General features: G+C 45.2%; 1 protein-coding gene across 9 annotated transcripts in view; it reads right to left on the reverse strand.

The window, feature by feature from the left end:
- Positions 1-5180: 5180 nt before the first annotated feature.
- The window catches only part of DYNC1I1 (dynein cytoplasmic 1 intermediate chain 1), a 242979-nt gene continuing 235065 nt past the window's right edge, over positions 5181-13094 (reverse strand). For all 9 annotated transcript variants that reach the window (XM_065666334.1, XM_065666335.1, XM_065666339.1 and 6 more), the window contains one exon: positions 5181-6138. In XM_065666334.1, coding sequence (XP_065522406.1) covers positions 6028-6138 — 111 coding nt within the window. In that variant the 3' untranslated portion in view covers positions 5181-6027. The remainder of the gene's footprint in view (positions 6139-13094) is intronic.

Below are 13094 nucleotides of genomic sequence, written 5' to 3' on the forward strand. Positions count from 1 at the left end.
TAGAAAAGACATCTGTTGGTGTAGGTGACACAGAAAAAAAGAAACCTTTCCCCAGTCAAAAGCCAGGATTGGGCTAAGCTGTGATGTGTTGATCCTGCTTGGCAGGGGTTAGAATAGATGATCTCCAGAGGTCTGTTCCAACTCTAACAATTCTGTGACCTTTACTTCTGGGGGGAGGTTGATGTGTTATGAACAGTCTGACTACCTGGTCAGTTGAAAACACTGCTGGGTGTCTCCTGTGATACCTCTTATGACCAGGAAAAATTTGGTCTTGCTTGTCTTCTTGGGGTGAGTGGTGAGTGCCTTCAGCAGTGGCTATAAACTGAGGGAATGGATAGAAGCAGTGTCTTTGCAGAAGAATGAATAAGATATGTGGTGTTGAATTGTTGTACTATGACTTGTAGAAATACTGAAGTGGAAATCACTCTATTACTCTATTTGTGCTTGGCTCATCATGAAAATGATTCTCTTGGGCTGATTCGCATTTTGAAGTTACAAGTGGAATGGAATCGTGGTACATGAGCAGGAGGGGAGAAGATGACATCTGCCTGGAGCTGCATCTTGGGTCTGTCTAAGCCAGTGTGCAGAGGCTGTGCCAGGCTCTGACAGCTGCTGGCTTCCACCGCCCAATCCTGTATATCTGAATCTCCCCAGATGACAGCTCCTTCATTTCAGAAATGGGGAAAAAAAGCTGACCCTTGTATTACTCCAGAATTAACTGTCAGATTTTTGGTTTTGGCTTGTCATAAAAGTTAAACTTTCTGACTGGGAGATGCCTGTGCTTGACACCTGAGATTTCAGGCTATTTAAGAGCTGGTTTTAAACTTCTTTCCTCACTTTTGCCTGATGTGCCTTGTCAGGGGTTTCTGTGGAAAGTCAGCAGCTCAGGGAGGACATCAGAGTGCTGTGCCACACATCCGGGGATGCCACACATCCTCCCTGGCCTGAGACAGGAGGTTCCTGGCCATGAGCATGGGTTCAGCCAGCAGCTGCTCCCTACCAGTCAGAGCAGGACACCGGCCATTCTAGCCAGAGCAAGCTCCAGTGCTACCGGACCGCAGCGCAGCTGGCGCCTCACAGCCAGCAATGGGACAGGGACTGGAGCTGGGTTATTGTCAGACTTGCACAACTTCTTGGCTTGTGTGATAAAGACTGTTGCTTGTGTTTGACAAAAGAAATCACAACTCAGTGCAATTCATTCCCTGCCTACCAGTGCCCTCTCTTTCCCAGGCGGTATGTCTGTTATTTATCCTTTGTTCTAGGGGTGAAGGGACAATGCCGCCAGTGCAGGGAGAAATCTCTCCTGTGGCAGGTCCGCTTCAGAGGGCCACACAGCCTTTATCTTCTCCCTGGCAGGCAAGATGAGCGAGGCCGGACTGACACCCCCCACCACAACCCATGGTGGCTCTCCTCTTCCCCATTAACTGTCTTCTGGGGGGTGGTTCTGTCCTGCCCTTCTTTTCAGGGCCAGCAGATGATGGAGGCAGGGGCAGAACAGCTGAAGAGCCAGTGACTGCTTCATTATCATGCAGCTCAGTTTTAAATGTTTCAAAGCATGCTACAGCACTTGCCCAGAGATCTTGGAGATGATCTGTGCCCACAGTTGGCTTCCTCCAGACACAAAAGGATGCATTCCTGCTCTGAAAAGCTCACAGGCCAAGAAGTTGTCAGATTGCCTTACAAACAAACAAAAGGCCCCAAGGACAATGTTCAGTGTTTAGATGTTTGTCCTCTTCATGTTTCTGGGTGAGTTATGCAAAGTGTGGGAGGACTGGGATAAAATGTAACTGCACTTGCTTCCTGTAGGCCAGATAAGTCCCCGTGACAGCGCTTCCAGGCAAAAGAAATGATCCAGTATTGGTGATGTTACCTGTCACCATGAGAGCAGGGTAGGGGTGCCTCTGAAGCAGTCCCCTGGCTTGTTTTTCTCAGCCCAGCAGAAGCTGAGGGATGCTTTTCTGCCTGGTCCCTGGGGAATGGGTTGGGTTTAAGCTGACTTTATATTGACAGTTTGCAGGGACGTGTTTGTGAGCAAACATACCATAGGCTTCAAAAATAACACGGCAGGTTTTTCTAAACCTGCTAAAAATACAAAACCTGACAGACTGCTCTGCATCTTCCTCAGGAGGGGACAGCCTGCTCAGGAATGACCTGCTGTACACCCCATGGTGTGTGTGCACATCATGCTGCTTGCTGCTGAGCTGCTCTGCTCGCCAGCGCACACACGGCAGAGGGACAAGCAGGAATCCACCAACCTTGATGTTCAAACGGCACTGTGAAATTCAGACTTTGTGGTTCAAGTATTTCGGGGATCGGTGTCGGTACCAGTCTTGTTTAATATCTTCATCGCTGACACAGACAGTGGGATTGAGTGTGCCCTCAGCAAGTTTGCCGATAACACCAAGCTGTGTGGTTCAGTTGATACGCTGGAGGGAAGGGATGCCATCCAGAGGGACCTTGACACACTTGAGAGGTGGGCCACTGTGAACCTTATGAAGTTCAACCAAGCTGAGTGCAAGGTCCTACACAAACATAAGCACATGCTGGTGAGAGACTAGATTGAGAGCAGCCCTGAGCAGAACTACTTGGGGGTTGTTGGTCGATGAGAAAATGAACATGAGCCAGCTTCAGTGTGCGCTCGCAGCCCAGAAAGCCAACCGTATCCTGGGCTGCATCAAAAGGAGCGTGACCAGCAGGTCGAAGGAGGTGATCCTGCCCCTCTACTCTGCTCTTGTGAGACCTCACCTGGAGTATTGTGTGCAGTGCTGGTGTCCTCAACATAAAAAGGACATGGAACTGCTGGAACAAGTCCAGAGGAGGGCCACGAGGATGATCAGGGGACTGGAGTACCTCCCATATGAAGAGAGGCTGAGAAAGTTGGGGCTGTTCAGCCTGGAGAAGAGAAGGCTGCGTGGAGACCTCATAGCAGCCTTCCAGTACCTGAAGGGGGCCTACAAGAATTCTGAAGAGGGACTTTTGAAAAGGGCATGTAGAGATAGAATGGGGGGGTCATGGCTTTAAACAGAAGGAGGGTAGATTTAGATCAGACATGAAGAAGTTCTTCACTGTGAGGGAGGTAAGGCTCTGGCACAGGGTGCCCAGAGAAGCTGTGGCTCCCCCACCCCTGGCAGTGTTCAAGGCCAGGTTGGATGGGGCTTCCGTTATCAAGACTTTGCTGAAAACCCAAGATTTTCTGAAAATGGAGGGTAATTTTGTATTTACTTCCCTACCGGGCAGATTTTGAGAAACATCTGTCATGCGTGCTCTTTTGGAAAGCCAGTGAGGGGGAGCAGCATGTTTAGCAGGAGGAAAATCAATCGTACGAACAAAAACTGCTGGAGATTCCTGGGAAGGCACAACAAGGGCTGGTCAGAAACTGCACTGAAGAGCAGCCATGACCAACAGAAGGGGAGTAAGTGCCTCTTATTGGGTGCTCTTCCCTCTGTTTCAGCTGCTTGTAATGGTTCTTTCATATTGTTTTCTGTGGAAATCTGGATCTTTTTGTTGTTCCTTCTGTGTACTGCCGAACCCCTCTCAAAAAGGAGAGAAGAATAAAAAGAGGGACTTCAGTCGTATTCATTTGCACACAGCAGCAAATGCTGAAGGTCTTCGGAGGCTGCTCTTAAAACCATTTTACAAGCTGTTAATGCCATAAAATAGGGAGAATTGGAAGGTGAACATGCAGAACATGTAATCCCCCCTTAGGTTCCAAAACCTGAACAGCGATATGGAAAAAGTGGAAGCACATTTGCCAACCATTTCCACTGCACTGGTTATGGTGTATGTGAGACACCGTAGGTCAAACACCCTTCCCTTTACAACCCTCACACAGTGTCCCTGAACTTTCAGATGTGTGTGTACCACAGGGGCAGAAGGGCAGCGAGTGTCCCCCCTCTCCTCATCAGCCACAACATGAGTCTGCTGTGTGTGCATCTGCACTCTGTGGGTTCCTAATCTTGTGTTCCATTAATGGCCAATGTGCATCTCCCACTGCCTTCCGCTTTGCACTGTGTGTGCCCATACATAGATGACACTTAATGTGCCTTTGGAAAGGAAAACAGACAGAAATTGGACAAAAACAACCCAGAGATGATGTCTAAGCTGCTGCTTCACAAGTGTCTCACCCGGTTGTTGCTTAGCATTCACTTTTAAGATACAGCAGTGCTGTGAGTGCTACATTGGTTCTTTGGGACAGCTCCCAAAGTACCCAGGGAAGCAGGAGGAACACAAGGCTCCCTCACGTGTGGCTCTGCTCTTAGAGCCACCAGACAATGACAAAGGTATCTATGCTCTGTAAACTAGTTCATCTGGTGGAAGATGCCGCATACCACAGCCCCTGTCCACAGGCACTGGGATGTATCTTCAGGTCCCACCATGAAGAAGAAACTAGCCTGTACACTCTCACTGGGAGTTATTCCTAACCATTGAGAGGATAAGGGAAATCCAGCTTCTCCATAGGATTCATTTTCTTAGCCTACTCTGGCTTTTAGCAGTGCAGAGGTTTGGCCATAGCTCTGAAGAGCATTAGATGAGACATTCCTCAGCATGACTGCCCAAAGATGAGATGTGGTTCCCTCCAAATTTACTGCTGGCTGTCTTCCATATTTCTCGCCGTAATGGTTCACCTCCCTGCCCAAGGGACTGTGAGCCACTGCCTAACCCATGTGTTGGAGCTGTGCTCTGCCTCAGCACAATGGTGAGGTGAACACAACCAGCAGCCTCACCACCAAGGTGTCTCTCTGGGCACTTGGTGAGATCAGGCTGTGCACGTTTCTTTGCTCAAGCCACAAGAGTTTGTCATAAAGGAGAATATTCCCTTGTTCCCTGCCCCAGCCTGTCTCTTCATACAGTTTAGGAGGTCTTGTCCTTCCCATTCCTTTTCTTTTAGTGCATATGGCAGCATGGTGCTGCTCTGCTTGTGCACAGCCAAGGACAGAGGGAAAAGCCAGACATTAATCAAGCCTAGAAGCTGACGTAGATCACTGTCTGCTCATGTAAGATTTGTAGCAGGATCCAATGCATGTGAGGCCATTGCTGGGCAGTCCCTGTAGCAAAGGTATCTATTCCCATGGCAGCTGCATGAGCATTCTGTGAGTCAGGGCAGTCACATTATCCCAGTGACCAGTAATGAACATGCTGAGTGCTGCTGGCAAGGAAAGATGAACCACACTGCAACAGGATGGGCTCCATACATTTTATTGGCAATACTAGTGTCATACTCGGGAACCACAACCCTTTGTCAGACTGTTAGTGTTAACTTGCATGACAAGTATCAGTGACCAACTGTATTTGAACTAAAGTGCCTAGAAATAATAGGCATCTTGAAAGAAAAAAAAAGGAAACTCATTCCATCCACTCAAGCCAACCTTTATAGATCTTACATCTTAAGCACAACTGATGTACTGTAATTGTTATGTGGACTTTAACGTAACCTCTACAGCAGCACACAGACAATGCAGTTCTCTCATTACGCACATGCTTTAGGATCATTTATTTTAGTGCTTTCAAATAAATATGTTCCATGCAGCACACCGCAATAAATAAGGAGCAGCAACTTTTGTATAGTACATCCATTCATAATGTAAGTCACCATGTGAAACACCACATCTAAAGTCTTTGGCCCAGTCCCATACAGTGAAGCACACCACATCTGCACATAATCATATCTGGCTTCATATGGATTTAATAGGACTATGCCAGAAGGGCAATGTGAGCACAAGTTTAACCAGGGGTTCCTAGCTATTAAATACAGCTACTAAGTAGTTAAAAGGCAACAACTAAACCCATAAAGGGTTGATTTGTCTTTTCTTTCTTACTTTTCAGACAGAAATATAAAGTATGAAAATGCTCTGGATATTTTCAGCCTTGTGTAAAGCAGTGTGATTAATACGGAATGCTTTGAGCAATATTGGCACAGACACTGGCATCGAAAGCCACAGCAGGACTGACTCTGACACTGAACACTGGTGTACTCAGAGGGGAAAAGCTGCTGTTCTGGTGGCGGTGGGTGCTGCTCCTTGTCCTCCTCTAGGCAGACAGCTCCACTGCCCCTTCCTCCTCGCTGTCTGCCCGGTTGGCACGGATCTCCACCAGGGTCCGGGCGAAGCGGGTCCACTCGTCATTGTGCGGGACAGCCAGCTGCGGAGAGACCACAGGGAATTAGGCTACATGGGGAGGCTGGTCAGCATCTCTCCAGCCCCAAACTGAGGCACCTCCATGAGCAGGGCTCCTACTGCAGTCAGTGCGGCTGTGCTTGGTGAAGGACAGAGGCATGGGCCTCCCAAACCCAGCTCCAGGACAAACCCAGTAGCTTCCAATTCAGCACCAGCCAGGAGCTTCTGCATCAGTGCCACAGAAAAAAGCTCTACCATCTCCTTGATTTTGAGGCAAAGTTTCTCTCTGGCGTGCTGTTGCAAATCTTACCCCTTGGTTAACGTATTTCAGATTCGAGGTGAGGCCTTGATCTCTACAAGCATATACACGTCTGTTTAACCTTGCACATGTGAGCTGGCCATTTGAAGTTAGTGAGGCTGTGCCCAAGTGTAATTGTTTGCAGGACCAAGGTCAATGTGTGCAAAGTAACAGAGCTTTAACAGCTCTGTATTGAAACTGTTTTCCTGAAGTACATTAAAGCTCTTAATAGTAAAATAAATACGGTATTTTAGTTACCCTCCTCTATGTGAAGGAATTCACAACTACAAGAAACGCATTACAACGGAAACGTTACACCAACTGGGTACTGCATTACTGGTCTGATTTTTTATATCATCATGCAAGATACATTTCCATTTAATACCATTGATGTTTCTAATGAAGAGCTCTTGAACATTAGGCTTCAAGAGGGATGTGTAATATAAATAGCTAAACTTCCAGACAAAACGCTTTAGTGCTATGGCAAAATAATGCTGCAGTCATTTCCAGCTGGATCCAATACTGCAATTTCTGGAAGATAAAGCAAGCTAGGATTCAGATCATTAAAACAAACAAAAAAAAAAAAAAAAGGCAGTTTTCTCAAACTTTGTTTTCATTAACTCAGATTCCAGAAAACAGTAACAAGCACCCAGATGAATGATGCCCATTTTTACTGCCCCACTGAAGCCCTGTCATCATGTCCTGAATACAATATGAAAAAACAGCTGTTCCAATAGATTGTGCAGTGCTTGGTACTGAAGAAGGCAACTATTTGGTAACTACAGGGCAGATAATAAATTAGCAAATGAATGCCTTTAGACTGAACAGTGAGCATAACTTTAGCTAATCCAGTTTGTGGTACCTGATATCCAGCCTTACTGACTTCTTTTAAAACACTGCCAAAATGCAATGCAGATGGCTGGCTGCCTATGTCCCTTTGGCACTAGCAGGTTAGAGCTGCACACAAGGCTGTATGGTACACTGTACCAGAATACAGCGCATAGTTTCCTCTCCTTCCATCTCCAAAGTGATACATGTAACTGGAGACCAAGAGAAGGATTCATTACACTAACTAGCAAGCCCAGCTGGGGAATGAGCCTGCATATATGCCCAGTGTTAACCATGTGTGAAAGCTCCATGTTCACTGCTGCAAGTCCAGTGTTAATCATATGGACAGGAGTTCGTAATACTGGATCCAAACACCTCCTCCAAATCTCAATGGCACTGAACAGTTTTTCAACTATTTTGTACCTAGTTTTGCCTCTACATCCAATATTTTGAGGAAAAACGTAGCATGCTTCAAGCTTCCCATGTATAGTGCATTTATCAGTGACTCAGTTACATTATGAAGGGCTGAAGTATAACGAGTTTGTGGTTTTGCCTGTTGGAATACTGAATATAATACAGTTCATCACTTACTGAGGCTACAGACTGAGAAATGCAACCTGTGTGAAAGCCATCTCAGCCCCCCACAACGGGTGTCACTGCTGTCTCTGTGTTTCTCCTTATTTGTTTTCCACTCTTTGCATTTTGATCCTTTACTTTTCTCAGGAACAGAGACCAGGCTTTTAGGAGTAAAACATTTGGGCCAGCTGCCTCTCATGCTCACATGCACCAATGTGGATCTGTGATGGCCTTTATCTGAAAGACAGCTCAGTTCTCTCAAAAACCTTCAGCAGAAGGAAATGTAAAACCAGATTGGAGGTCAGTGCACCAACACACACATACCCGTAGCACAGGTTTCAGCATAGCCACAAACCTACACAAGCTACTGTACAGTAACTTAAGGGGCAGTGCAGAGATCCTTCTATCACAGACACAACCAAAACCAACTGTACTGCAATTTCCCTGTTACTATTGCTTGTGTCCTAAAAGATTTTTTTAGTTGCTATATGTACAGCACTACCGTTAATCAAACTCTAGAATAAAAACATAAAATGATATTCACTCATTTCAAGTAGTGAAATAAGTGATTTTAATGATTCTAAAATCATTAACGTGCAACAACATCCTAGGCAAAGGATTTATTGAATTTATTAAAGGTTCATTTCTCCTTGCCTTTTAAAGCCCTAAACAGCATTATGTTGTATTAAATGGCTAAAGAAGACAGTATGTCATTCTAAAGAAAAAAAAAATGAAGTAAATTTGTGACATTGAGATAATTTCATTTCCTTTACTCCACAGCATGGACACAGACAAATAAAATCAAGGTCCAGCCTGTTAAAATAAATGGTATTTCAAACTTGAATAGTCTCCCCACAAATGCATGCATTAAGGGCATTATTGTCAGCTGACAGAGCTAGCAAGGCCTGGCTTTTATTGACTCAGTTCACAAAACAATTAATAATTGAAGTGAATGCCTTCAGCACAGACATGAAAACATTCAGTGCCCACACATGATTTAATTCCTTAGAATTTCATTTTATTTTACCTTATTTAATCTTATGGGCTGCATCATGCTTTCAATGAGGGGGCCAATCCTGCTAATAGACTGTTAGTAGAATAAACCTCTCTAATAGAAATTCCTCAGAGATGCAGAGGGAAACCTTGGCAATAATGAAGTCAAAGGAAAAACTGAGCTTTACTCCCCCTCCCCTTCTTCCTGTGAAGGCTGTAGTACTGAACCACAATAGTTATACAGCAAAAGACCTCAAATAAAAACAAAAGTATCCACCAACTCCAATTCAAATTCTTCTCTGAATTAACGCTCCCGTTCCAGTCATTTTCCATTAGAGTTCCTTCAGCCGGGCACACCGACACCCCCAAGTGCTGGAGGCCTGGGTCTGCCTGCGCAATCTCCCTTTCAGCTTCTCCACACAATTTTTTTCTGTAAACAGTAGGGCAGGGATGGAAGAAGGCAGGAGACACTCCATAGAGGAAGGGCAGAGGTTTAGCTTTATCTGCGTGTTCCTCATTTGTTCAACATTTCTGCCATTTTTCTGTCCACTTCCAGATGCCTCAAAGCAGCACCTGTTGAGCCCCAGCAGTCACGATCTTGATGCAGGTTAGAAATGTTCACCAAAGCGTAATAAGTTGATGTGAAAACTTGCAGTAACATTTGGGTCAGAAGGTTATTTGAATAAACTGACACCAAGGTATGGAGCCCAACAAGACAATTGTCTTCTCCTTTGATCCTTGACAATGGAAGGTAAGTGCTACCCACACCTAATTAATTGACTGAATTCTCACACTGCTTCAACCTACGTACCATGGAACGTTTAGGTTGCATCAGATAGCAATTCTAATGGGGAGAAACAGTATTATCAAAGCAAGGTGGTGACTTCAGCTAAACTTTGTCTGTTAAGCTGTTGGAAGAGGGGTACTTTTGTCTTCTGTCTGGCTTTTAAAATATCAAAAGAGTTCAGTCTGCAAGCTGCTGACTGGCAAGTGTGACTACAAGTTTACGCATCCACAGAAACCTGCTTCTGCTTGTAAAGTTATACATGCTCAGCTGGTTAAAGGACTGAGAATTTAGCATAGGAAAACATCTTCTCTAGATGTTAGGATGGTCATCCATTTTTAACTGGGGAAGACATTTAAGTCAGGACAACTGGGGTCTCCTCTTTCTCAAGAAACCCAGTAATAATCAAAGTTTTCCTGATATCATCCTTTTAGATCTTCTCCCATAATTCACTTTTCATAAAATATTCCTTAAACATCACTCAATATCTGTAAGTATCTGTAGGGCCTCCTACATGATCAATAACGTACACAAACAACAAAGGCATGTAACATACTAAATACTAGACACCTGTAAGATATTACCTAGCTCACAAGCCCTTTTTCTTGCTTATTGAAAAAATGATTTACGTGATGCAAACTCTCCAAATTATTTTTCCCACCACCTCCACTACTATGATTTTAGATAAACAAATTTTGGATAAGAAAAGATAACTCACCAGCACACGCCTCCTGACTGAACAGTGCAGCACAAGTAAAGTGGCTGGAAAAGGGAAGCCTCCCTGGGCAGCATTGTCCAGCCAGCAGCCTTCAGAACCACAGGCAAAATGGGTTCAGCAGAGCCCCCAGACTGCAACTGGCTGTGTGCCAGCAAGTCTGGTAAGCCACAAGGGGGGGTACATATCAGCCATAATTAACAGGCACTGGAGAGGTGGATTGGTAATGTCAGCAAGCCCAGAGCAGCCTCAGATAGTAACACGATATAGATTTCTGCCTATTCCTGCAAGGCGTTACAGTTATCAGTTTATCTTATTATAGATAAAAGACATCACACATATGCAAATCTTTCCCAGCCTGTGCTTCCCCAGTCCACCCTACATACATATACCAAGAGAAGGCAATTTTTGACTGAAAAGAACAGAATACAAAGGGCCTAAAAAACTGAGATGATGGGATGCAACAGCAAAATGAATGTAAATTAGGAGCTGAGATCTCTCTGTCCCCTTGTTCTTCTCCTTCCCATCTGCTAGAGGTAGCTGGCTCCTGGCCAGCTAGAAGCCCCTTGTCCTTAGCAACATTCTCACCTTCTTCTGTTTTGGGTGATAATGTACTGAACTGTACTTTCAAGACTGGAGAGGATCTAAACAACATTTGGATTTGAAAAGCAGGGATTTGTCTAGTTGTGTGGCATAGGTCAACCACAGTAGGTCCTCTGGTTCATTTTTCAGTCATGGGGTTACAGCAGACTTTGAAGGAACAGGGCTTGTGAAGTTTTAAGGTAAGATTGTTCCAACTTGTGCCTATTTTCCACTGTAGATAAAGAAAACCACCACAGCCAATACAAATGACCGCTACGATCTTCCTGATCTTCCACTTGGCTTTGTCCTGCTGATGCATCACAATTCTACACGATTTATGTAGTGACAAGACTACATCCTGTGGTTCCACCACAGAGACCTTGGATTTCTGAACCTTCTGAAGCTTCTCTGTGCTCCCTGGGTGATCACTCTGGCCAAGTACTTCACTTACCTGTTAGCTTTCCAGCCCTGAAGCACAAACGTGTACCCCCCTTGATGCTTGTACTGACCAAGGGCAAGGTTTATGTGCATCTGGCAAGACAGAAAAAGAGCCCACTGCCCCTGAGGCTCCCCACGCCAGTCACAGGCAGCAGCATGAAGGTGAGTTTCACCAGGAGCAGCCTCCTTCATCTTCTTGTCAAGGCACATCCTCTGTGTCCAGAGATTCCAATCCATACACCACAGATCTTACAAATACACACTATTTCCCATGTTTTCCCACAAACTGTGCTATTAGCAACTGCACTGAACACTGCTACTCTTAAAACTGCAAGAGAGAACTCATGAAAAGGAGGTGCTCTGATCAGACAACTCTGGATGCTGGCAGTTGTGTCTGCTTGTGCTGGGCTCTCCAAGCACACAGAAAAAGCAACAAAAACCAATGCCTGAAGACACAAATCAACATAAATTTATCTTAATGATAAATTTATGATTTTCACATCGTTTAATATCTCCTGGTAACATTTGCTCTTTTAAGTTAGGTCTACTGAAAAAAGAGAAAGGAAAATAAAGAATTGAGACAGATATCCAAAAGCTTTGAATGTGCCTTTTAAAGGAATCTACCCAGAAGGTTGAAATGAGATATTACAATGTATTTCAGGATTTTTGTATATTCCCCTCTTATCCATCTTTTTTATGGCTGAGAGTGTTTCAGCTCAATTTGTCCAAATCTCTGTATAGCTTCAGTTTCCCTGAAAACCACTTTCCAGCAAATGAATTATTCATTGAGGATATTCCACTTTATTCCTGGCTGCTTGCCTTCCCTGGAGCCTGTAAATCTTTGGGATGGAAGTGGACAGACTCTTCCTGCCTTCATCCCTCCATGCTTTTCTCTAGCACAGATCTACTCTGAGGGCTGGGCACTCTCTTGAGAAGGAAATAAATGCAATTTCAGCAGCAGCCTCCACTGCGAAAGAATGAATGTCCCATAGGCTCAAAGCGAGCGCAGTCATAGAATCACAGAATGGTTTGGGTTGGAAGTGACCTTAAAGCTCATCCAGTTCCAACCCCCTGCCATGGGCAGGGACACCTTCCACTAGACCAGGCTGCTCAAAGCCCCGTCCAACCTGGCCTTGAACACTGCAAGGGATGGGGCAGCCACAACTTCTCTGAGCAACCTATGCCAGTGCCTCAGCACCCTCATAGGGAAACGCTTTTTCCTAATGTCAAATCTAAATCTACCCTGTTTCAATTTAAAGCCATTCCTCCTTGTCCTACCCTTGAAAAAAAAAAACCCTCTCCAGATTTCTTGTAGGTCCCCTTTAGGTACTGGAAGGCTGCTACAAGGTCTCCCTGGAGCCTTCTTTTCTCCAGGCTGAACATGCCCAGCTCTCTCAGCCTGTCTCCAGAGGAGAGGTGCTCCAGCCCTCTGATCACCTTCACGGCCTTCCTCTGGACTCATCCATGTTCAACCTATTGTGTTTCCTTTCAGTGACTGTACCTCACAGGCCAATCTACCTGGCACCAGTTCATAACCTGCAGCACTGATGCCTGGTGAAAGTAATGTGCAACCCCAAACACCAGGCAAATAACCACTTTTTTTTCCTCATCTTCACCTAGATTTCAGATGTTTCAAAGCAAAACTAGCCATGGGAAGAACCTCCTCAGTGCCGTCTCTGACTGAGGGGCTGTTGAGAAGGGGTAAAGTTTTCCAACCAGAAGGGTCTATAATCGCTTCTAACACACACATCCCATGGACACAGGTGT

The sequence above is a fragment of the Lathamus discolor genome, chromosome 2, assembly GCF_037157495.1.
Source record: "Lathamus discolor isolate bLatDis1 chromosome 2, bLatDis1.hap1, whole genome shotgun sequence".
NCBI lineage: Eukaryota > Metazoa > Chordata > Aves > Psittaciformes > Psittacidae > Lathamus > Lathamus discolor.